At 44.7% G+C, this 24,461-nt stretch overlaps 1 protein-coding gene across 1 annotated transcript in view; it reads right to left on the bottom strand.

The window, feature by feature from the left end:
* Nucleotides 1-21,517, bottom strand: part of bcl11ba (BCL11 transcription factor B a) — a 36,055-nt gene extending 14,538 nt beyond the window's left edge. Inside the window, exons 1-2 of the mRNA XM_086274742.1 lie at nucleotides 20,615-21,517; nucleotides 12,778-13,269 (exon numbers count right to left, since the gene is read on the bottom strand). Of these exons, the coding sequence (XP_086130868.1) occupies nucleotides 12,778-13,269; nucleotides 20,615-20,669 (547 nt within the window). The 5' untranslated portion in view covers nucleotides 20,670-21,517. The remainder of the gene's footprint in view (nucleotides 1-12,777; nucleotides 13,270-20,614) is intronic.
* Nucleotides 21,518-24,461: the final 2,944 nt, after the last annotated feature.

Genomic DNA, 24,461 nt, shown 5'->3' with positions numbered 1-24,461 from the left:
GAAGTAGGAGCAGGAAGGAAAGTGGGGCAGGTCGAGAGCAGATCCAGACCAGAAGGGGGTTAGGGGAGGACATGGATGGAGGGATGATGAGACAGGTCTGTGCTGGAGGCCCTTATAAGGGCTACATGACTGGAGAGCTCCTGAAAGGCTGCGTTGTTAACGCTCAAGTATATACCTGCAGGCAGGGGGGCCCATTATATAATGTAGCAGAGTCATACTGATTCATAGCATGCAGTGATTTCAATTTCATCCACCAAGTGAGCACAGAGCCTTCCAGGATACACTTACACCTGCTGGTGGCATGCTCCGAGTGAAATCTTATAACGGAAAAAAGGCTAAAAGGCCAAAATGCGCGTAAGTGAGCTGAAACATAACAACTTTAGTTTGTGGCTGAGATGCCCCCGAGTGGTGACTGGGTGGATCGTAACAGTTTCACATGTCTGTATTCAAAGCACATGAAAACTAGTTTAACTGCAGCTTAGAAAATCTAACAATCACCACGTGACTTACACAGAACCAGTTACGACAGACAGTAAACTGGTCGGCCATCTGTGAACAGCTGACATGGTGTGACTGGTTGTTACCATCAACACTGGTTAAGTGCTAAAGTACAGCAGCTTGTTAGCTCAAGTGTTTTGTAGGAGGAATGCACGACAGCCAAACATGTATTTTAGTAGTTAGTCTTGTACCAAAGCCAGGCCGCATTTACTTTGTTTTTCGTTGCAGGTTAGCATGAAGAGAAGTTTGAACATCAGCTAACTTACAGAAGGAAAAGGAAACTGAGGAAAACTATCACTCAGTGACAAAGATCATCATTACCTTAGAAACTGAATGATTTCTCCTGCCATTCCCAACGCCCACTGACTTTAGCCCCACGTTAACAAACCTTTCATTCATACTAACTCAGACCCTGTTATTCATCCTTCAGTTGGAAGACGATGTGAATCCTGTAGGTGTATGTCTGCATCTATATGTGAGGTTTGTATCAAAGCCCGAGCAGCTGTTTTCTCTCTTACAGACACTATACAGGACAGAGAATCAGAAAACTGCGTGGTTAGAGTTGGTTGGTGTAAGCCATCCTCATTAGACTGAAGTACGGACCATTTCGTTCAAGGCTGCTGGTTCTGCTCTGCTGCGAGTGTTTTTGTGCATGTGAGGGCTTTATCTTGGTTTTGCTAGCACGATCGCATCAGGACTCACTCGGCACATTTCCCACGCCATTGAAGCTCCTCGTTGCAGCCAGTTTAGGAAGTCCACACAGGTTAAGGCCACCTGTCACACGTTATCCACTGACCACCCACAGCTGAAAAAATCCCTCAGACACTGCAGTTTTCGTCACTGGGGGTCAAATAGCATTTAGATGCCATAGTAGTGTGCTGTGGGGCAGGGGTAGCAAATGCATGGACAAGCCCTTTGACGATTAGACGGGGTGTGAGGGAACACCTGCCAAATTACAATGATCTCACATGCCTTTAATTTGCCAAACATTAAGTGGAGAAAAAGGGGGAATTTAAGGATCCTGCAGGATCACAAACACAGGAGTGCATATGAAGGTGATCCTAAAATTAACGATCCCAGTAACTCCGTGCACGAGAGAGATTTAAGTAACAAGGTGGGCTTTTATTTTGAAGTGCCAGTGCAGAAGGGCCAGAGAGAAACGCTGAAGAAAAGATCTGCCTGTTTCTCATCAGAGGGCTGCTGCCAGTTATTGGCCTACAGCCAGCATTGTTTACTTGGCCGGCCCCCTCAGCCTCGCTCTAAACACCAAATTATCCCAACAATTGGCAATTTTAGTCGAACCCACAGGTAAGAAAGGCCGCTCCTACGGGGGAGATGCTCACATGTGCTCTTGCTGCCTAAATAACAACAAATATTTATGAATGCATTACTCGCGTTCCTGTGAAACGGGACGCGGGCTGTTTTCTCCAAAGAAAAACTCCACGTTATTGATTTATTTACAGATTTATTTATTTTTTAAGGAGCATGAGAGATGGCAGCAGCCGAGATTCTCTCCTCCAGCCCTCTTTTTGTTATCTGTGATGTTGCTCAGAGAAATCAATAGAACAACTGTAGCTAGCAAGCTTTGTTTATCCTTTCCTCTAAGTGAATAATTCAGGGGTGTCAGCAGGGGTGAGGCAAAGCTTTGATACAAACGAAAGGGTTTGCTGTTTCTGGGAGGGGGAACTCTAACTCTCTCTTTGTCCCCCCAAAAGTCTGGAGGAGATGAGACACTGAGAGCAGCTAAAGGGTCCAAAGACTGCGAGAGACCACCGCTCTGATTCTGCAGCACTAGAACGTCCCTCACACAAAATAAGTGAGTGTGAGCACTGAAGGCTGAAACACTGGACGGTGTAAGAACAACACAACAAAGGAGAACGTGTTACTGTGGCAGAGGAGCTGCACTAACTGGTTTTAAGGGTTTTACAGGATTTTAAAAAACACAAAGGGAGAAAAGAAAACGCTCTAAAGCTTCTGTTGTGAACTTTCTTTGGCAGTTTTAAAGGAGTGATGCAAAAGTGATGCTAGAAGCTTGAGCTGGTTTATATTTGGGGAATTTTAGGCATACTGGTCAAACTGGCTGCAGCTGAGGAGGAAGAGCAGTTGGAAGGTTGTTGGTTTGATGCCTGCCCACATGACAAACGTCCTCTGTGGTTCATCCGTCAGTGTGAGTGAGTGAATGAAGCATGTTGTACAAAGGGCCAAACAGCCCGTTTAGCATTTTAGCCTCACAGCTCTTCTGTCTCTGTTTGGAAACACAAGTGCAAATTCATTTAAAGGAGTAGATCCAGGTTTAGGTCACCAGAAGATCTCAGCCTGAACCTCAAGCTGTAGTTGTAGCTTTTAAGAAATACTTCACCTATCCACAAATGCATTTTTCCATATTTCCAAAGTGTAGGTCAGGGTTACCCCCTAACCTCAGAGAGTTACAGGAAAATGCAGCAGCCACACAACAGAACAGCAGCTCTTTAGTTTCTGTCATAAAACACAGGAAAGGTTTAAATTGCTTGGATTATGTGTCCTACCTCCTCATGTAAAGCCAAGGCAGTAAGTATGTGAAACCGGAGAGATTTAAAGCCTTCTAAACAAGGGGATCATCATGTATTTGTCAGGCTATGTCACCCTCAGCTCTGCACACACACACACCTACATGCACACACAATGAGGCAGCAAACATTTCCAGCAAAGTGGCTAAACCTCAGCGTCCCACCTTCGCCACGGATGCACAAAAGTCCTCGCTCGCTTGTAATTGAGGTTTAAATCTTTTGCTAACATCCTTCCATCCCTCACTCTTCACCAAACATGGACTGCACCAACACAGGGCCCCTAATCCTTCCCAGTTTAACCAAGTGAGAAATTAGCTTTTGTTAAGTGGTGATTTGGCCAGTGTTAAATGCCGACAGGCTATTGTAGAGAAGAGGAGCGGTCATGAGTCTCCCTCAAACTCAGCAAAACACTTGGATAATCCCATCGTGTCCGTGCGGCTGGACTGGGAATGCTGCTGCCTGCTAGTGAGCAGTGACAGTGCTGGCAAATTATTTTTAGTCGAGAGCTACGCCTCTCCCTGTTTGGTGTAAAAAGGTTTGAAGCATCACTGGGCTGCTGTATATGTTACCTGTCTTTGAGGTGTTGTGTCTGCTTTGCAGCGTGCACATGCTTCCCCGATCCTCCAAAGCCCTCTTGTGCTACCATCCGACTTCACAAAATCAAATCTTGGATGCAGAGTTGCAGCAAAAACCAGCAGTGTCAACATGACACAGGTGGAGATTCAGATCCTCAAAGCTGGTGAGATAAAGTAGGTTGTTGTGGTGGTGCAGACAAGACAAAGCACGGTGCTGTCTGTGAGACACAGCAGAGACATCCCTTGGTCTCAGTCCGAGCAAAGTTGAGCAGTTAATTCAGAGAAGTCTGGGATTACGGGTGTTATGACAAAGCTGGGAGGCATATCCAAACACCAAATATGAATAATAATAAAGTTCTGTTAGACTAAACTGACGCTGGTCATAGGAAACTAGCTTGCTAGTTTCCTATGACCAGCGTCAGCCCAGATGACTCTGCACGTTTCAGGCAGGCATATGCTTTACAAATGCAAAAATGCGTCTTTGCTTCACCTTTGTTGCTGCAAATTAGATGCAAAAATCCAGTGTCTCATGCTAACGACAAGTTCTTTTATTTATTTCAGCCCAAGTGGAGTTTCCTGTACAAAGTGCGCTTGTGTGGAACACTTTCCAGATACCAGAAATAGAGCTTGACAAATAGGTGAGTGTGGAATTCTAGTGCTATTCTTTCTATTTTTACACTGCAGGGATGCACTTCCTCTCTACAAGTGCATGAATCCCAGCACACTTATCCCACTTTGCTGTATTTAAATTTTAATTACGGCTCCAGCATTGAAGTGATTCTCGTATATTTCAGGCTTGCAAAATTTGAAAGCATTGTCTGCATATTTCGATGTTGCAAAGGCTAAATATATTTTATGGTACTGAACACATAGCATTGAACATGCAAAGAAAACACAAGCATCCACGTGACATTAATATGTTTCACACTGCTGTGAACTCTTTATGAACCTGGCAGTTTTATCTGCGAGCCCTCTGCAGTGCGCCCTCGTGCACTCATGACTAAAGACTGGTCCTTTACCAGCACTGTGACAGTTTCTTAACACAGATCAGTCACAATGTTGGAAAATTACAGATAAATAATTGTGACCGGTGTCACTGAACCTTCCTACACTTCAACTTAACACAAAGTTGATACTGACAGCAAAATTACTGCTGCTGTAATAATACGATAATAATCGGCTGCGTTTGACACGACTACAGAGGTTATGTGTTTATAAAATTGCACACACACAGACACACACACACACAGACACACACACACACACACACATTGCAACGACAGAGAATACCACTGTATCCCTTCCTTGAGGGGTTCGGTGCTCAAATGTCATCAGTCAGTGAACGCACACGCACGTATAGCTTTGCGTCCCGTCATTGTCACCTCCACAAAGCCTTCCAGTCCACCTCCTTCTCTTTCTCGTCTCTCTATTCACGTCTCTTCACAGACTACCTGTCTGACAACAGCTCAGGCACACAACAGGAAACAAAATGATACCAAGTGCTTTATCGCCACCCGATCTGATCTGCCATTGTCAAAGAGGCCAACACGCCATAAGAGAGACTCTCCCATTAACTGAGGGCTTATTCACTGAGAAACCAAGACTTTGCACAGACGATCGGTTCTGTGTAAAGTGATCCTCACAGCTCTGACGACACGTGCAGTGACTGGTCAGCATGTCCTCACCTGTTACCTGCCACAGTTTTCACAGTAACCTCCTATATTTAAAAGTGAAGTACTGTTATTATGTGATAATATTATGAGTAACTGTATGGTTGTATGTCATTGTGAACATGGAATGAGAGCCCTCACTGTCCACTATAGGAGCATGACTGTGGCCTTCAGCCTTGTGTGAATTGATCTTGTGTCACTCGCACACTGTCAGAGCTGTGACGCACCAAGAGGACATTTCACATATTTGTGTTTTTCAGAAAGACCACACATGATTTCAGATTTCAGGACTTGTGCGCTCAATAAAAAACCTAAACAGTGTTTGACATGGAGACTCCTAAAAAGTCAAATCATTTTTAGTAAAGCATCCAGCCTGCGGGTCGACACTAACAGGGTCCGGCTTTAATTTGTTGTTGTGTTCGAAGGAATAATGGAAAACATAACGTTTCTCTTCTTGCAGTTTTGCTTGATTTTTGAAGCAGAACATGATGCTTACATTAAAAGCTCAATATGAAAAGCAAAGATGCAAAAAAAATAAATGAATGCCTGAAATGGAGCAGGACTATGAAGAAACTGTAACTGTGAGGTTTGTTGAACCTGAGCAGGTCTGTGGGGAATTCAAATAAGCCAAGAAAGCTTCTAAAATCAGCCTTCGTTCACTTATGAAGATGCTGCTTTACACAGCTGCATTTCTGCAGCTATGAAACAAGCCAAAGAAAAGAGCTGACATCACATCTGTGTCGTCGTTACAGCCTCCACAGACCCGGTCACCCAGGAAAGCTGAGGCCGTGCCGTGGCTTTATTACAGGTAGAGTTTTATCACAATTATATTTACAGATAAAATGAGAAACTGCAAATCAAATTACATCACATATAAAAAAGCATCAAGTCCTGATCAAACCCAGTACAGTCTGAGGAGTCTGCTGTTTGAAATGTAGAACCCAGAGTAAACAATAGACTCACAAATGGCTGCCTGCCAGGCTCTGTGTGTGTGTGTGTGTGTGTGTGTGTGTGTGTGTGTGTGTGTGTGTGTGTGTGTGTGTGTGTGTGTGTTGTACAGTAGTAGGAGAGGATTTTACTGGAAAGCTCTTTTCACTAAGATTAAAAAAAAGAAAAAAGTTATAAGCGGAAAGAGAAATGGTGCCCGAAAAGCAAACCGCACCAATCTGCCGTCTATTCTGCTTTGATAAAGCCCCAAACACAGCCGAACGCTCCACCTTCATCATCTCCACATCCCTTCAGCCTCACTTACACACAGATACAGAGCGCCTCCTCCACCAATCTCATCACAGGCGCCAGGACATCAATTTTTGCAAGTCGCCCAAAATTACCATGCATGAATGCAAAAAAGGCTGATCAGGAGTAATTAACATGGCTTCATATGCAAATTTTATTAATGCAGAACTACAAAGTCATTATGCAAATGAAGGTTTTGCCGAGCCTCTTGACAAATACTCCAGCCATCTCAGCCGGGATGGATGACAAGTCTGCTCGCTCGGTTTAGACTGCAGGGATGCCTGTGTGTTTAAGTCTAGTTAGCGGATTACCACTGGTTAGTGCTGGTGGCTACCTGTGTGTGTGTGTGTGTGTGTGTGTGTGTGTGTGTGTGTGTGTGTGTGTGTGTGTGTGTGTGTGTATAAACTGTGTGATTAGGGAAGTGGCTAATGGCTAGCAGCAGAGTAATGAACCTGAGATCCAGGGAATGGGGGGTGGGTGGGGGTATGAATATGCATGATGCATACTGGCTTTGATGATTAAAGAAAATTTTAATATTTAAATGAGTGCATGCAAAGTGATTAACAGCAGAGCGAGGCGACATGGCAAAACTCGCAAAAAGGGATTTTGAGCAGGCAGAGACGTACGAGGTGCTCCGTTAACGATAAATATGCTCTTTCTTCCTCCGTCTGCAGGTCTGTCCGTCTCACACAGTGTCCACCAGAGTTTCTTTACAAGAAGTGGATTTGATGCTTCAAAGAGAAACACGAGCAAGCTTCAGGTTCAGCAGGGCCCATGCAGGCTTCAGTTCCTTAAACGCGGTGAGTCCGGCTGCACGCTGCTTCATCTGGATTCTTATTGGTCTGTTGTCCAAAACGGGACAAATTCAGTGAGACTCAGAGCGCCGGCACGACTCGGTCATCGTTGGCTCTTTTAGTGTTTTCACGCTGCTTTCGTGTCCATTACGGCCACTTTGAGGTAGCAGCACTGTTTACACCCAACCAGCTGTCAGTCAAAATAAGGAAAATGTAATGTTTAAAAAGGATTTTAACATCATTCACGATGATACTAACGTTTGAATATGACGAGCATCCCCACACTACAGCATGTTCACTGCACAGCTTTGAATCCCACTGAGACCCATAATGATGTCACTCAGAGCTTGTTGGATAGCATGAATTGTGGGTGTTTGGAGGGTTTTAGCACCGTATGAGTTCCCTGTTAGCATGCAGCATCCAAAGGTCAGTGAGCTATGAGTACGGCTAGCTGCTTGACAGTCGCATTGGTTTGTCTATTAATGTTAAACAGAGTGTGTTGTTTGACGTGTGTGTGCCAGTGTTGATGCTATTTCCAAATTTATGCAGGGACAAAAAAAATATGAAGAAGTTTATCATGAAACTTCCACCCGTCTTGTGTGGATGTTTCAGGGTGGAAGCTTTAAGTGAAACTGACTGTTGTGTGACCCGTCCACAGCGGACCTCCTCACCCACTCACACTCACAGCCCGGCTACAATCTTCTATCATGGAAATGAGTCATAATCAGTGATGGCCGGCACTGTGTGACTCATTAAACGCACTTTCTTTACTTCTTCAGTTGTGTGATTCCACACCTCTCTGAGCCTATTAGAGATGCATCAGGCCTGTGCGATGTGAAAACAGCCACATTTACGTACACAAACCCGAACTAGCCAAAGCACACACACACACACACACACACAGTGGGCAGGAGAGGCAGAACGAGAGTGAGGGAGAGAGCGAGCAGCACAAACCAGAGTGATTACCACTTCAAAAAGGCCGTCGCTCCATCCGAGAGGCCTCCCAGCTTTATTGAAACAATGTGAAAAAACAAGAGCAGCAGGGACCGCAATGCCTCTAAAGTACAGGCTGCTATATCAAACACACACACACACACACACACACACACACACACACACACACTGCACCGTGGCTCTTTGTTAAGTCTTTGTACAGTTTCATTTGGAAGATAAATAAGCATATGGTAAATATTTTAGGGACATGCCACTGTGCTCAGTCATTATTTATTGAAGATGTGTGTGTGTGTGTGTGTGTGTGTGTGTGTGTGTGTGTGTGTGTGTGTCCATGTGAAGAATATTTATATGAGATTCAAACACAGACAAACACTCCTAAAATGTGTTTTTTCAATATGTGAAAAATTGCACATCCCCATTGGAAACAAAGTGCATTAATTATTCTGTTTTCTTAATCTGTGTGTGTGTGTGTGTGTGTGTGTGTGTGTGTGTGTGTGTGTGTGTGTGTGTGTGTGTGTGTGTGTGTCCACTCCAACTGGACTTGGTTAAATGTCTGAATTAAGCTCGAGCTAACGAGGCTTCCGGCCCGGCGCTGTCGGGTGCTAAACACTCGTCAGTGATAAGTGTACGCAGCATGGCGGCTGAGCGCCTCATAGTAAAAATGACTTCTGTCAGTGCAGCACCTCTGTGAAGCCGCCAAGAGACCTCACGCCTAGTCACCTGGGAAAGCCTGGAGGGCTTTGGACGTCAGGGTTGCAAGTTAAAATCCTAAAGCCTCCTGCAAGCCGAGGTATCCTGTCAGCGTGCACCTGCTTACACAGCGCTGACAAAAGGTTGGTTCAGCTGTTCGAATGCATCTCTGCTGACGTACGAAAACTCGGCCCGGTTAGTTATCTAATGCCTTTGTTAGAACGCTGGGCTTATTGTGGTTTGGGGTGTTTGTGCTTGATGTTTTTGAATATTCACTCCTTGTGAGGAAGGTTTAGATGATGCTTCCTCCGAGCTGTGTCTGTTTGTCTGTCTGGAAGGAAGCCGTGTGTGACGAGAGCAGAGAGAGCAAAAAGTACGCTTTCAAATTTCTCTGCATGATGGTTTTACGTCACCATCACAGCACATCCAGTCTTTAACTGCAAGGCATGATGGTGATTCTCCTCATGGTTATAAAATCAGACAGGATGAAGCTTCAGGCTGAAGTAACGTAGAAATCTACATGAACTCAAAAATGAGAGAAGATTTGTGTCATTTAAGCAAAAACAAAAACGATTTTTTTTTATTCTTTAAATCGGAGGAACGGCTTTTTTCTAAGTCTGAGTGAGTTTCAGCTACAGACAGAGGAGAGATGGGTGTGACCGGAAAACTCTTATTCATTCACATCGTGGTAAAAACCAACTGCACGTTTTCCTTTTGATCAGCCTTTCCAAACTGAATCAGGAGGTTTTTAAACAGGGCTTCTTGTGGGGAAAAAACAATAGCTGAAACAGAACAACACTGTGTATACAAACTAAAGCCGCTGTTCGTAATCCTTCAGCACAATAGCAGCGACGTGTTTCACAGCCTGAATGGAAAAGCTAGGTGCTCTGTTATTTCTCTGCTACCTGACAGACGGAGAGAGGAAAAGGAAAAACCCAGCAGCTCTCGCACAGCACAAACACTTCTTCTAATTTAGGGGTTAAAAGAAACTTGGCATGATGCTCATACACGTGTGCACACGTGTGCGTGTTCCATTTCACATGGAGGACAAATGAAAGTGTAAAAGCTTAACAATAAACGAGTAGTTTGACCTGCTGGGAGCCAATTACAAAGAAGTGTCGTCCGTCATGTCCCCGATCGCTTTCCCCATCTCTCTCGCCTCCCTCCCTGTGCTTCTGTCCCTCCCTCTTTCACCAGGTAATGAAAGGTGCTAAAAACATACGCTGAAGAAAAAGCCGCCCTGAGTTACAAAGAGAAAATTCCACCTGCCGCATTTCAATCCCCCAGTAATGACGAGAGGGGCTGAGAGCGCGCTCTCCAAATTAAACTCCAGCTTGATTAATAAATTGTTCTGTCTCCTGCTCGTGTTAATAAGGTGCTCGTTGGACATATTTCATGTGGAAACACCGTGGGTAATTTTCAAACATAAAATGTTATTGGAGCAATATAGTTTACAGTTGCTGCAGTGCACGTCCAATTGAGTCGCTAATACGTTTTTGCTTTTAATGTGAAAATTATTGCAGTTTCTGCTATAAAAAATATTGTGCAATTATATTTTCCAGTCTTCCAACGCAGCGCACGTGGGGTTGATTTCATGGGAGGATGGCAGTTCGATACATTGCACACATTTAAACACAGGGTGGATATATATTTATGCACATAAATGTAATAATGCCGAGCCATGGCCAGTGCCACTCAATTAGCAGACATGCCTGAGCACAGCTCTGCACACGCTCGGGGACTGCGCTCCAGCTTTTTGCACCCCACAATTCAGACAGTTGCATTAAATGCAAAGCTGGAGCGTCGCTCCACGAGCTTCACGAGTGCAGGCAGCTGTGCTGTCCACAGCAGCAATGCACAGCTGCCCGGCAGAGCTGTAACAGCCTGGTAAAATATTGATGAAGTTCAGGCCCAGACACAGTGTTTACAATGCAGGCGAAACCGCCGTCCCGCTCACTGAGAGGCTCACCTGTGAGCCTCCTCACCTGACTTTAGGCCAACACATTCATTCATGTTTCCATCCAAATGTCATAACCGTGTTACACATACATGACGTGATGTCAGTGGCGTTATAGCAAACAGCCCAACCCTGTGTGATAGTGACACGTCCTCTGACATCGTTCATGTGCTGATGTCTAATCTACCACTTGTGACGACATTTCTTAATCAAGTTCATTTCAAAATAAAAATAAAATAAAATCATTTCCAAGCTTTCAGAGCTGTTTCAGTCAGGTGAGCCGGCACTAAAACCTCCCTAAACGTTGCATTTGTATTTGTCTTCTGTTTTAGCTCCGTTCATGAAGCGTTTAAGCTGATTCCACTAATCAGCTCGCTTCATATGTAGGTCTACATATAGGTGGTGAGATTATTGAGGAATGTGTAGGTTCACAGGAAATCAGTCTTTCATTATTTATTCATTCTGAATAATGCATGAAGACAGTAGCGATGCTAACCATGCTGCCTGTGCTAACAGACTGTTGGTCTGCAGGCCGAGCCTGCGATCCTCAAACTGACCTCTAGAAGAGCACGACAGGGTTATTGTCACAGGCTTCTTTACGAGTGTCTTGACTGGTTTGAGCGATAACTGCTGGTCCCACACACACACACACACACAGATGCTAAACTGCCTCTTTACTTCGCTGAATGGGGATGAAACTAGCCTCGTTTTAATCCCTCTTCCTGTCTTTTCCCACTTTTTCTTCTCCTCTCGTGCTGTTTTTTTCTGCCTGTGCTTATTTGAATTTTAATGAGCTTTTCACCTTTTTAAGCAGATGGCTTAGACTGGATTTCTCCATGAAAGTCGGGGTGAGTCTCTCTGTCATGTTTTGCTCAATTTGTTTCAACCGAGTCCTTGAGGGGGTTTAGAGATTTGCCTCCCTAATTTGCCTGTCTCACCCCTCTTCCTCGTCTGTCCCTCTGCTGTCCATGTCCTCTAATAAAATGAACGCCTCTCTTCCTCTGCTGAACGAGAGGACGCCATCACACAAACTAAAACAGGGATATATTTAGACTGATGAAAAAACTGCTGGTTTGTTACTACCTAAAGGTTTTTCTTTGGAATTAAATAGTTCAGCATTTCGGGAAAACTAATCATTACCTATAACACATCTGGATAACAATGACAGTTTATTCCAGGTTCTGGCAGGCCACAAACTCAAGCTTATCCCAGCAGCTGATTTCAGTGCCAGACCACATCAGCTGATAAATGAAAAGCTGTTGTCAGAGGGGCCTCGTGTCCATGTGTGTGCATTGTGAACACGAGCTGATTCAGATGAAATGAGCTTGAACTTTCTGAGTCGGAGGGACCAGCCTGGGACGAACCTGCTCACACCTCCAAAGGTCACAGATGCTACATATGCGACAAAGAAGAAGCAAAAGTTGTGGTTGGTTTTTGTGGGAGGATTTGAGCTTTTCCCCTTTCTTAAAGAAACCAAACCTCAACCTGAATCTGGCAACATGCTGACGAGTCTGCACAGCAACGTTGTTCAGCAGAAAGTGAACATACGGTGCTCTCAAAAATGCTCCATTCCTGATGGTTTCTCTTTTTGCACATTAGTTTCACTTAAATTCTGTTTAAATCATCCAAAAATGTTCATGTTAGCCAAAGAAAACCTGAGTTTTTAAACTGTGCTTTCAATTATTCATGAAAATGATCTATTTACACCTACCTGGCCTGCCCTTATGTGAAAAAGCAACAAACGCAGCTGAAGCTGAACTGACTTCATGAATTTAATTACACATAAAAGTGACATTTGTGTATTTGTGCTCAGAAAGAAGAGGCTTTAGTGTGTTTCCCTGCGTACGTCACGTCTACCTGATAGCATGTTTTCCTGCTTCGGGCAAATTCCTTTGGTTGGTGTCTTCTCTCTTCTCTCACCTCGTTCCCCTCTTCCTCCCACCTCTTCCTCCTCTGGTGTCACCTGGATGCCGACCTCTACTGGCTCCAACACCTTTCTTAGCTCCACCCTCTGCGCGTAGTGATGAAGGCTCTGCAGAGTTGGACTGTCTCCTTGTCCTCCTCCTCCTCGGTCGTTCATCTTGTCATAACAGCCGTTGGCCAGCAGCGGTGTTTGGCACTGCTTCTTCTTGTGCTCAATGAAGAGGAGTATGTCGCCCAACGGGAAAGTCATCTGGCACTGGCCGCAAGTGAGCAGGTCGTGGTCAGAGTGGAGGCCAGGCGGCAGCGTGTGAGCCAAGCTGGGGTCCAAAGGATGGGGACGTAGGCCAAGTGGATTGGAGGGCAGGGTGAGTGGGTTGGAGGGTAGGGATTCGGAGAGCAAAGCGCCATCTGGATGCTCCACCTCCGCTGCACGAGAAACAAAACAGAGGAGACACGTCAGAGTTAACCTGGGTGTATGTTCGCTCATCGCCTGCTGAAATCTATACATGACGCAAACGTGTAATTAGGTTACCACGTGTCTGAGCGACACACTTAAAGAGCTGCTCGTACAGCGCTGCGGTGACGACAACACAGAACGATCAGAGTCGTGACCAACGACCTGTTAGACCAGGCGGCACTCACTTAACATAAGGCTTAATGTGTGGTGGCTCCGACACAACAGTGCAGCTTCATACGTGTGCAGTCACGCCTCCATCACGCTTCGAAGCTTTTTCAAGACATCTAAAAGTCCAAGAAGGTGAATTTTCAGCCACCATCTCAAACACACCACAAACTATATATTTTAGAATTGTTCAATCTCAAACACAAAGTACACAATATACACCGCATACTGCTGCAGTGCACACACACTTTTATTTAGCCTCGCACCTGTGAGGAAGGAAGGAAAATGGGAATTCAGCAAAATTGTAAGTGAGAAGCTCTACACTAACTAGATCGAACCCCGGGTTGTGTCCACGTCTTTGCATGTATGAGAGTTCAGTTGAAACTCGTCATTTCTGAGAATGTGCTTGTTTAGTATGTGGTTATGACCCAAAGTGGGTCGCCGTACACGTTAGGAGTTATTACATGGTCTCAATTAAGACACACGTATTAGTCGTAAGCAGGGTTTTTTCAGTGTTTGTGAGTGAGCAGATGGGCTTTGGGCAGGGTTCTGAACGTTGCTGTGAAACAGCAGTAGGACAGCACATGTGTGGTGTTTGCAGAGGCCAACAGCTTCACCAGCGAGCGAGCTTTGTAAGTGAGGGCTGTCTCCAAAAGGAGCGAGAAGGTCTGAACGAGGCTGGAGGAACAACTGACCCTCTGAGGTAAAACGGGAATGCTGACGATGACGAAGAGCAAACGCATCACCATCACCTCTCTCTGTCTCTAATACAAGATGATGGATTAGCAGCAGGCTGGCCGTTTGTCTCAGCCTCCACATTAGAAATGCAAACAGATTTGGGATGTCAAACGTGGATGAAGGCTCCAGATGGAACACCCCACCCCTCTACGCCACCGTATACCTGTTTTAGGTCTGCTGTTAAACATTCAAAGACCATATTGTACTTGTATCGCATACAACACAGTACAAACATTCATCTGCACTGCAGTGTATGTGCTGCACTCATTATATGTTAGAGGATATCAGTCTGTGTGTGTGTGCGTGTGTGTGTGTGTGTGTGCGTGTGTGTGTGTGCGTGTGTGTGTGTGTGTGTGTGTGTGTGTGCGTGTGTGTGTGTGTGTGTGTGTGTGTGCGTGTGTGTGTGTGCGTGTGTGTGTGTGTGTGTGTGTGTGTGTGTGTGTGTGCGTGTGTGTGTGTGCGTGTGTGTGTGTGCGTGTGTGTGTGTGCGTGTGGCCTGCAGGCTGCAGCCATCTGTCCTGTACAGTGGTAGCATGTTTCCCAGTACTAAACATTAGAGAGAATAAAACCAGTGAGCTGACCTGGAACAAATCCAATCTACATGTACGGTGACCCCCCCCCCCCCACCACCACCACCAATGCAAATCTCACCTCACATTAGAATTATGACTGATAGGGTTTTTTAAAGAGCTGGTCTAAAGTCTGCATCAGTTTAACGAGGCTTGGGTGAGTCGGGTAAGAGCGATACGTAGATATGACAGGCAGCATATCAATACTATAACATAGCAGAAGGTTTGACCAGAGAGTTTTGTGTTAGCTGTGCGCTGAATAGATGAATTTATTTCATTGTTCTTCTGCTAAATGTCAGCTGTGCGTTAACAAGACCCTAACCTACACAAATCACCAGCGACCCGACGGATCTGAAGAAGGATTTGGGAATTCGGTGTTTGTAGGTTCTCTTAGTTTTGAATTCAGAGCAAATGTTTTCCCTCAGCAGGTGATCATCTCTGGGGTTGGTTCCCTCCGTCTCACCACCTTTCACCACACGTGTGCTGTAAATCCATGGAAATCTCTCACACGTATCCTTCACACAAACGGGAGCACATTGCTGGCCACATGCCCATCAAATATTTGTTTCCGCCTCTCCTCGAGAGCTGTTTTCATGATTTTACTTTTATCTGCCGCCACACTTAGGCTGATGGGAAAAGCACCAAAATTGCTCCCAGAACCAGAAAGATTCTGCCAGTTGAGACCAGTGATAATGGTGTGTGCGCGCGGGTCTCGACTTAAATGATGAAAACTCGACTTGGCTTCTGTGTTTTTTACCATTACCGCGTACACACACACACACTCTCTCTCTCTTAAATCAAGATATAATGTTTGTGGCTGAGACTGCACATCACACTCACACAGAGTAACACACTCCCTCACGGCACGCACTCAAAGCTGACGGCGGCTCGCTTACACGTCGACTGATAAACTGTTTATTTACCCGCACCGTCACTGTGTACTGTTACACACGTGTACACGCTGCTGCACGCACACTTTATTTATCTAAAATTATGAGCTTTTTATTGTTTTGCAAGAACGACTTTTCTTTGCGAAGAGCCGAGGCTGGTCCTGGACGTGACTCGTACGTGACGGACCGTAGATGTCGGTGATAGCAGACGAGTGAAGACTCAAAGTGATGAAAATAATCTGCCACCGCAGAGACTGTCAACATTAAGATGTGCCCTCAGAACACTTTCGTCTAAACAGGAAGTGGCTTTCCGTACAAAGTCAGTGTTGAGATACAGTTTTTAAAACTTCACAGTCGCGTTTGGGACGTATATTTATTGTACGTGGCGACTAAAAGTTGTTTCATTTATTTGTAGATAATCCAGCTTCTTGTTCTTTTTATAAAAAATACATTTTCAACATTTATTGCAACATTTTAAACTCGATACTTCTGCTGTAAACATGTCGCTTTGTTTGCAGGTGTTAAAGGAAGCAACCGGTATCACGTCCCCCCCGGTTTCAATCTTCACTCACTTCCTGTCACCTCTCTTCTTCTACCTATGAGACTGAAAATGCCTCAGAAATGTTTGGCTTTAGTTTCCTTTTAGCTGAAACTTCAAAGAATCATTTTCAGTGTTTAGGCGATTAAAATATGCGAGGACGCAGTTTTACTCACAACCTGTTTTCAAAGTCAGTCGAGTTTGAAATAAACATCAATTTAAGGTAATTCAAAGTAACTCCTGTGTGCTGGGTGAGGTTTGGGTGACCATGTCGAGCCAATCAGGAGCGCGCTGCTGCCAAACGCACAAAGGATTGTAATGGTGTATTTGAGTCCACCGCCACAGCAGCGACAGCGAGTTACAGAGAGATGCGAGCAGAGCCACCTGCCCAGGAGGTGCTGCAGCGGAAAACAAGTGCTACTCACAAACACGCAGAGCAGCTGTGTCACTGGCTCATCTGCCGAAGAGCATAACTGAGTGTGAGGTGGACTTCAACATCCAGCTTTCACCTCTGTCAGGTGAAGACAGTGACTAATGCTTTTTGTTTGTTTGTTTAATTCTTTTTTTTTGCAACATGCAAAAAAGGCTCATTTTCAGAATCAGCACATGCAGTCATTTTAATACTACAATTATTCTTTTACTCATTTAAATTTAAATGTTCCAAATAGACCAAAATACACAGAAATAAAAACAATCAAATAAACTTATATTTGCAGATTTCTAATGAAAAACGAAATATTATGAAATGTGTTTTAAAACAAAGTGCACGTTTGTCTGCAGAGCAAGAACACACAGGACAAAAATACATGCAGAAATATTTACACACAGGAATTTACTACAACTTTAAAATGTGGCTCCAGTCATACGCAATGACACACACAGACACACACACACACACACACATGAAATGTGTCAGTCACTCATTGCTGTGAATCGACATGTATGCTCTAAATAAGAAGTGCCACAGAGAGGCAGACAGTCGAGTGTGCAGCTGTTGACAGTTAAGAGAGGTGAATGTGGTCTTTCAGCGCTGATGTCATCTGATTAACACGCACACACACACACACACACACACACACACACACACACACACACACACTCAGAGCACATTTCCACTTCTCTCATTGGCAGAGCACTGTGGCTCTGACAGCCTGAGAGCTCCCCCTAGCAGGAAGAGGCGCAGAAACAGAGAGAAGACAGACAGCTTACAAAGGTATGCAGGATATGTTGGAGTGTGTGTGTGTGTGTGTGTGTGTGTGTGTGTGTGTGTGTGTGTGTGTGTGTGTGTGTGTGTTATGTAGTGGTGTGAAACTGCGTGCACGTTAAATGAGTTCAGGCATGCTTTGGGGCAAACTTGCTGCATTCATCCGCTCACACACTCCACCTTTAAGGTTACATTTATATTTGTTCACATAAATGTTTAAATGTTTTCTAATTTCCAGCAACAATAAAAAGCTCTTAAATCATAATTTACAGGGAAGGAAAATTGTGGGAAATTTAAGGAAACACACATTTTATTTTTAACCACTAAAAAATGTGGTTGATGGTTTAAAACCCGGCAGCTGCGTAAATTACGTCTCTTTAGAAAAAACACACCACATCACCACGGACATTATTTATGTCAGTTTACAGTCGCCGTGGAAATAACATGATGAAATGTTTTTTTTGTTTGTTGTTGTTGTTTACCCTTTAAGTCGGGAGACGTTTCTGAAAATAATGAGCATTAAACTATTTGGATTTTCATTACGTATCGTTCACAAACGTGACCCTGAATGAGCCACAGTGAAGCAGTGCATTTTCATTTGTGCTATTTGAACCACACCTCACCCAGAGAACGCTTAAAAGAAGGAGATGTTGACTTCTTTCTTCCCCTCTCTCTAACAAAGACATAGCCCCAGCAGGGTGCGTGGCTATTTGACAAGCCGAAAGGAAACATGCATCTCAAGTGGGCAAGTGCAATTTACACACAGCCCTCTGTGTGTGTGTGTGTGTGTGTGTGTGTGTGTGTGTGTGTGTGTGTGTGTGTGTGTGTGTGTGTGTGTGTGTGAGAGACTACAATGGCAGCTCTCGTCCTGTTTGTGTCTTTTCATGCTTAAATCAGCCTCTCAGAGCAAAGCCAGGCTTATTTGGAGTGAATGAGAAGCAGGAGGCACCTTCAGGTGTAAACTGTCTGCTGCTGCTACAAGAAAAAAAAATGCCCCCAAATCTGTGAGACAAACACAACAATATAAAGTCCTACTGATGAAGCTCCTGCCCCTGAGGGAATAGTTGCACCAAATTCCGCTCTGGGTGGCTTCTTGTTTGATTTTACTGTTATAGGGAAGCGCTGGGTTTGGTGCATATTTAGTGTAGATGTAGACGATAAACATGCAAGTGGTTCTTCCGTGTTCAGTGAGGGCAATGATCAGCTGATCAGCTCCAAACTGTGATCGCTTGTTGATTTAATCAACTGGAAAAAGGAAAGAATTTTTAAAACTGTGTGAATGATCTGCGATCAGAATCAGGAAGATTTGCAGGAAACTGGGAGCGTCGGAATGCACTTTGTGACGCCAAAGTGCACAAAATCTACCTCGGTGTTCCTGGCTCTTCCTGCATATATACTAAGAAGCAACTCTTCTTCTAAAGTGCACAGCTATTGTGTTGTGGTGTGTGTCGTGTTGCAAAATCCAAATTATAAATCCACGGCACGGAGAGCCAGGTCAGAGGGATTTTATCACCTGACAGCTCCGGAAGAATTCTTTGAAAATTTTGGCACGAGTGGAGGATTCACTCACGTGTGTTCATATGCATATGTGTGTGTGTCTGTTGACGTCTACGCTCACATAAATAAATGCATGTGTGTGTGTAAATCATAAATTACAGGATGTGCAGAAGCATGTTTCGTTGCTCATTTATTAACCTCCACCTTCATATTTCTTGTCTATCCGTCTGCTCTGAGCAGCAAAGGCTGATATCACAATGAGCTCCATTAGAAACTGGGCCTGCACCAGTGCTACCTCTGTCTGCTGCTAATGTGAGGGCACATTTTTAATCTAACTCAGTGACTTCAGGTGTTGGTCTCTGTTTGGGCCGACACCACGATGGCCTCGCAGCAAACAGATGCCTGTGTGGCCTCAAACCCCTGCATGCACTCAGGCTGAGAGCTAAATGTAAATAAACACACTGAGGTGAACACTGATACACTGTAGTGTAAGTTGATCTGATCTGGCAGCCTTCACACAAGAGAAGTCTCCCCAAATAACCTGCAGCCGGAGCACAGAGGTGAGTAAAGTACCAAACATGCAGATCGTAAAAAATAAAAAGAAATAAAACCACTGTGAAGATTTACTGTTGGTCTTCGTTTAAGTCCATCAACAAAACTGATCTGAGGCCAGAAAATATTATTTGACGCTGAGAAGTTTAGTGGCAAAGTGATCCTGTCATTGGAAATTAATTTGAGTAATTAAGACGTTAAATGTGTCGCATAAGTTTGTTTAAAAATAAATCAATAATAAGCTAAGAGGTGTTGGAAATTAACCTTCTGTGGAATTATCTCCGAGACGCCGTCACTCACTGTGTTCCGCTTTAACGCGCCGTGAGGGAAACCCTGAAACCCTTTTTCTTTCTTTCTTTTTTGCAGACCGATTAAATAATCCAAACCTGGCATTAATATTACAGCCACGGGAGGAATGAGCTTTGCATGCGTGCGGCAGAAAACAGCATGAGAGCGATGGGCCAATTAAACAGACGAACAGGACGGACTGGAAACTATAACGTGCAAAATTCAGAAGACGGCGATAAAAGAAAAGAGACGTGAAACGGAGCCGCTTTAAAATGTGCGCGAGGAAATAAAATTACGATTTTTTTTTTTGACAACCCTGTTTGTTGAAAACGTGTAAAGTTCTCCGACGCTTCAGCGTGAAGGATCCACGCTGTCTTCATGAAAAAGAAATTAGCAGAATTAGCTCGAACGCATTTTTTCTAACATGAGGTGCGTTGTTTGTTTTTTTAACCTTTGTTTAATGTGTTCCGGGGAGCGCGTGAAGCTGAAAAACATTACAAATAAAGTGTAATTATCCGCGCAGTGATCACGCTGCTCGCCCCTCGTTTCAAACAAGAGGTGGAAGAATAAAGTTTGAAAAAAGTACAATTTCTCCACGAGCGATTTTTACAGTAAAAGTCCGACGCGGCTGTGGACGTTTTTTTACTCTAAATTCACTGTAATTATTTATAGAGAGTAAAAATCAAATAAACGCAAAATAAAGCGTTTATCTGATTTTGTCCGTAAACTGGGAGAGAGGAGAGGATGGCCTCGGGGAAGCAAACTTTCTGTTCCAGCTCTGAAAATATTCATTTTATCACCTGGAAAAAGTACTTCAATAAATCAGCTCCTCTGCACAGTCACGCGTGAAAAACTGAACGTGTCAACACTTACGCGTTATTTCTCTCTGGGACAGGTGCTGCGGATTCCCCTGCTTGCGTCGGGACATCGCCCTGGCATTTACACTGGCATCGCCCGGAGAGCGGCGCTGGAAGGGTCGGCTCTCCTTCTCCTCCTCCTCTTCCCGCTCCGGCTCCTATAACCGACCAATCCGCCCACAAACAGCCTGCTTGTCGGCCCCCCGAGCTGACCACTAGACGCTGGGCCGAATCTCGCCCTGGAGGTGATCTCTTCAGCGGGCAGTGGCTCCTGCGTTCCGCGGTGGCCGGCCGTGGCGCAGCGCCGGGCGCTCGTGCGGAGTTTGGTGCCAATGTGTCTGTGCGCCTCCTTTCTTCGATCTGAGGTGAGGGAGGGGGTCGCTGTTCTCTCCGTCGCTTTTACACCATCTGTCAGCGGCGAGCCGAGAGAGGAGCGGAGAGTGAAGGATGGAGAGACGGAAGGGGGCGAGAGGTCACCTCCTGATGGTCAGTGTCTACCTGTGTCCACTATCCGGCCACGCCGGACACTGCCCGCTCCTGCGCGGTGGAGTGCGTAAAAAAGGAATCCAGTTTTCTTCCCGGCACTTCTCGAAATGTGGCCAAGTGGCTGGCACTTCTACTGCACTGACAGCAGCGGCCGGGCGGGTGAGACTTTAACTGTTCGAGTCAAAGCGAAGCCACTGTGTTTGCTCTCTGTGAGTCCCGCATCCCCTGGACTGTGCGTGCGGCTCTGAGCGGCTCTGTGTGGCTCTCTGGCTTCTACGATGGGAGAAAACTCAAGTTCAAGTGCGGACGTGACGTTCAGTCTGCGGTGAGAAGGGAAAGTGGAGACTGAAGAGCACTGGGGGCGACTAGTGGTAGCTTTCACACACACACACACACACACACACACACACACACACACACACACACGGGTCTGTGGTGCGCACGGCAGCAGTGGTCAGAGTCGCTCAGGTAATCTCCGCCAATAAAGCCTCACTGCCGCATTTATTTCTGTTAAAGAGTGACCCGAGGGGCTTCCGTGCCGGCTGTCCACATGATGCTGGACTCTTTGCGCTCACATTTAAAATCCACGCACTTCCATAATGTCTCAACGTTACGCTACTTCACTTTGTCGGATCCACTTGTCCTAAATTCACATTTTTATTTGACCAAATTTGGTGACAAGTGCATAAGGTGACTTTTACCGCATCAGAGGCCTTCCTGCTAACTGTACAGCTCTTCTCTCCTTTCAACGTGCACGTGTGCAAAAACAAAAGTACTCCTTAAATATTTTCTGATGCGCACCCTTCCTCAGCAGACCGCCTGAAATGTCATTTCACATTTATTTCACTCCGACTTGGAGTCAGATCAGTGCGTCGCTGTGGCCTAAATTTACCCACAAACGTATCGATCACACGCACATGTTTGACGCGTTTTTCATTCACATCCAAATTAGTTAATAATAACCCGCGTGGGTAGCTTCTAGTTTGTAAATACACGCCTCATTCTGTCGGAACTGTTTGATGGCATTACAGCATTAATCAGTTATGTAAGCGATATGAACGTGGGGATTTAATTCAGGCGCTCAGAACGAGACTTTCAAAAATTGGGCAGGTTTGTGACCTCACGGTGACTTCAGTGCCAAACTGGAGGAAAGAAACAATGATGGTGAGGATTTAAGAGGATTTCAAGTGAACAATAGTTTGATGTCATTTGATAATTTAGAGAAGAATTTATAGAAACTGATTATTATCTTGTTGTTGTTATTTAAAAAAATACAGTTAGATGAAAAGTGTGTGTGTGTGTGTGTGTTTTAGTTTCCAGGCTGATGACAGATAAACGGTTTGCTGCAGCACCCACTGTTAAACAGAGGGGTAGGCTGTGATTTCCACACGTCGTCGGTGGGAGAGGATACGAGGATACGAAAAGAGGAACAAGTAAAATTTGGAGAAACCTGGAGGTGAATGTGTGTAAACGGTGTCAGTCTTCCTGAGGAAACACCACCTGACAAAAACTATCAGTGTTATTATTATTGTTGTAGTTTTAAAGCTGAGGCCATTCAGCTGAGAATCCTTCATCCTGCAAACACATCCCCCCAACTTGGGTCTCAGTCTCTCCTAAGCCTCACAGTAGGAATGGTCGTGGCGAAGGCCTCGGGGTTCCTTTTATTCCTCCCTCCTCGCCTGTAGCCTGTAGCTTGTTCCCGGGCCAGGTGTTGTCAGTACCACATATTTCAGCGAGAATGCCTCTCCCCATCTATTTGGACTTTTTCCCTCGTCTGTCCCTCTTCTTCTCTTTCTCAAATATATCTTCACGGGGCTCATCTCGACTGCGGCTCGGGCTGTCTCCCAACCAGCCTCTGCTTATTTCACCAGTATACTGTAGGAGGACATAAACAGATTTCCCATGCTCATTTACGAGAAAAAGAAGAAGATGGCAGGTTTGTCCAAATGTCTTTGTCGCACACACAACAGAACACCCACTTTCATTTGGGAGGGATACGTGCAGCACTTTGTCACAATAACAGGCGACAGAGAGCATTATGTTGAAATGTAAATCATTGTCAGTTTTAAGGCACCACTCGGTGCCAGCGCCTTTTTTTTTTTTTTTAAATGAAGATGTGTGCTTAAAGCTGCTTTAAGCACCTCGTACATGTAGGAGCAGAAAAGAAGAAGACGCCGTCTGCATTGTTGCTCAAATTCAGTCCACACGTGCACACAAACTTCAGAGATGCCTTTGGTTCTCAGGTTTCTGCTCGGAAAAGCCTGCGAGTAATAAATCTGCTCTAATTGCAGGTTTAAGAAGCCGTGTTGACTTTTTAGGCCATTTTTTGTCATCATCAAAAGCAGTGAAATACTCACTGTTTTGGAATCATGAGCACCTTCAGCATGAAGTGACACTCCAGGCCAACATCACGATCTAGATGTGCCTCCTTGTCCTTGCAACCTGATTGGCTCATTAGTCAGATGGGCGACAGGTGCATCGTTCCACTTTCTTATTGGACATTTTTGGAAAGCGATTTCTCACTTAAAGGCCATCAGTGTGAGTTATGGCGAATGGCTCCTGGCATCCTGCTTTTGCCCTTCCTTCATTTGCATATATATATGAGGCTGTTTGTTTTTATGTTAATGCTAAATAAGCCCCCACCCCACCCCCATCCTCTCAACCGCTCCTCCTATCGCCCATCACCTCGGTTGGGTGGTTAAATTTTAATTAGAGGGACATGGAGATGTCCTTTAGAGTTTTAAGATCACTTTGCCAACAACTGTTCGCTGCTAATATTGATGTTGATCTGTTCAGATGCTGGCTGGCAGATAAAGCAGAGAGAAACAATGTGAGATCGAACATGGAGAGCTCACTGAGAGAAGCCAATCAGAAGCTTCTATACTAAAGCTAGATACGCCCAGTAAATGCTGTTTTTTTTATCATGGAGTTATAAGCACAATAAGCACACACTTCTATGAGATTTGGTAAAAAGCTCCAATGAAGCTTTTAAAAAGAACAATCACACAAAGATTTCACTTCTCGGTGACCTGTTTAGGTGATCGTTAGTTTGGTCTCTTTATATTCCTTTTTTAAATTTAGAAACCTTTTGAATCTCCACGTGGAGAACTGTAAAGTGAAATGTTCATGTCTCTAACATCTTCTAGCTTTTGACGTTGTGCTTGTGCAGCCTAACCCTGAGCCTGAACTACTTCTACATGTTACAAGAGGTTAAATTCTACATTTATTTATTGTTGATTTGAGACAGATCAATGCTAAAGACACACATTAACTGCACTTCATATTTATAACATCCAGTGTATCAAAGAGCAGCTGACCTATCCAGTGTTAACAGCAGCTTGTTCCATTTTTTAAAATCCATTCGTTGGTGATGAAAA

This window comes from Aulonocara sp. 'chitande type north' Nkhata Bay, linkage group LG19 (genome assembly GCF_057382095.1).
Source record: "Aulonocara sp. 'chitande type north' Nkhata Bay isolate Kocher_YH1m ecotype deep benthic linkage group LG19, A_spYH_male_GT1.1, whole genome shotgun sequence".
In the NCBI taxonomy this organism is placed as follows: domain Eukaryota; kingdom Metazoa; phylum Chordata; class Actinopteri; order Cichliformes; family Cichlidae; genus Aulonocara; species Aulonocara sp. 'chitande type north' Nkhata Bay.
Note: the sequence above shows the minus strand (reverse complement) of the source record. Positions and strands in the feature narration are given on the sequence as shown.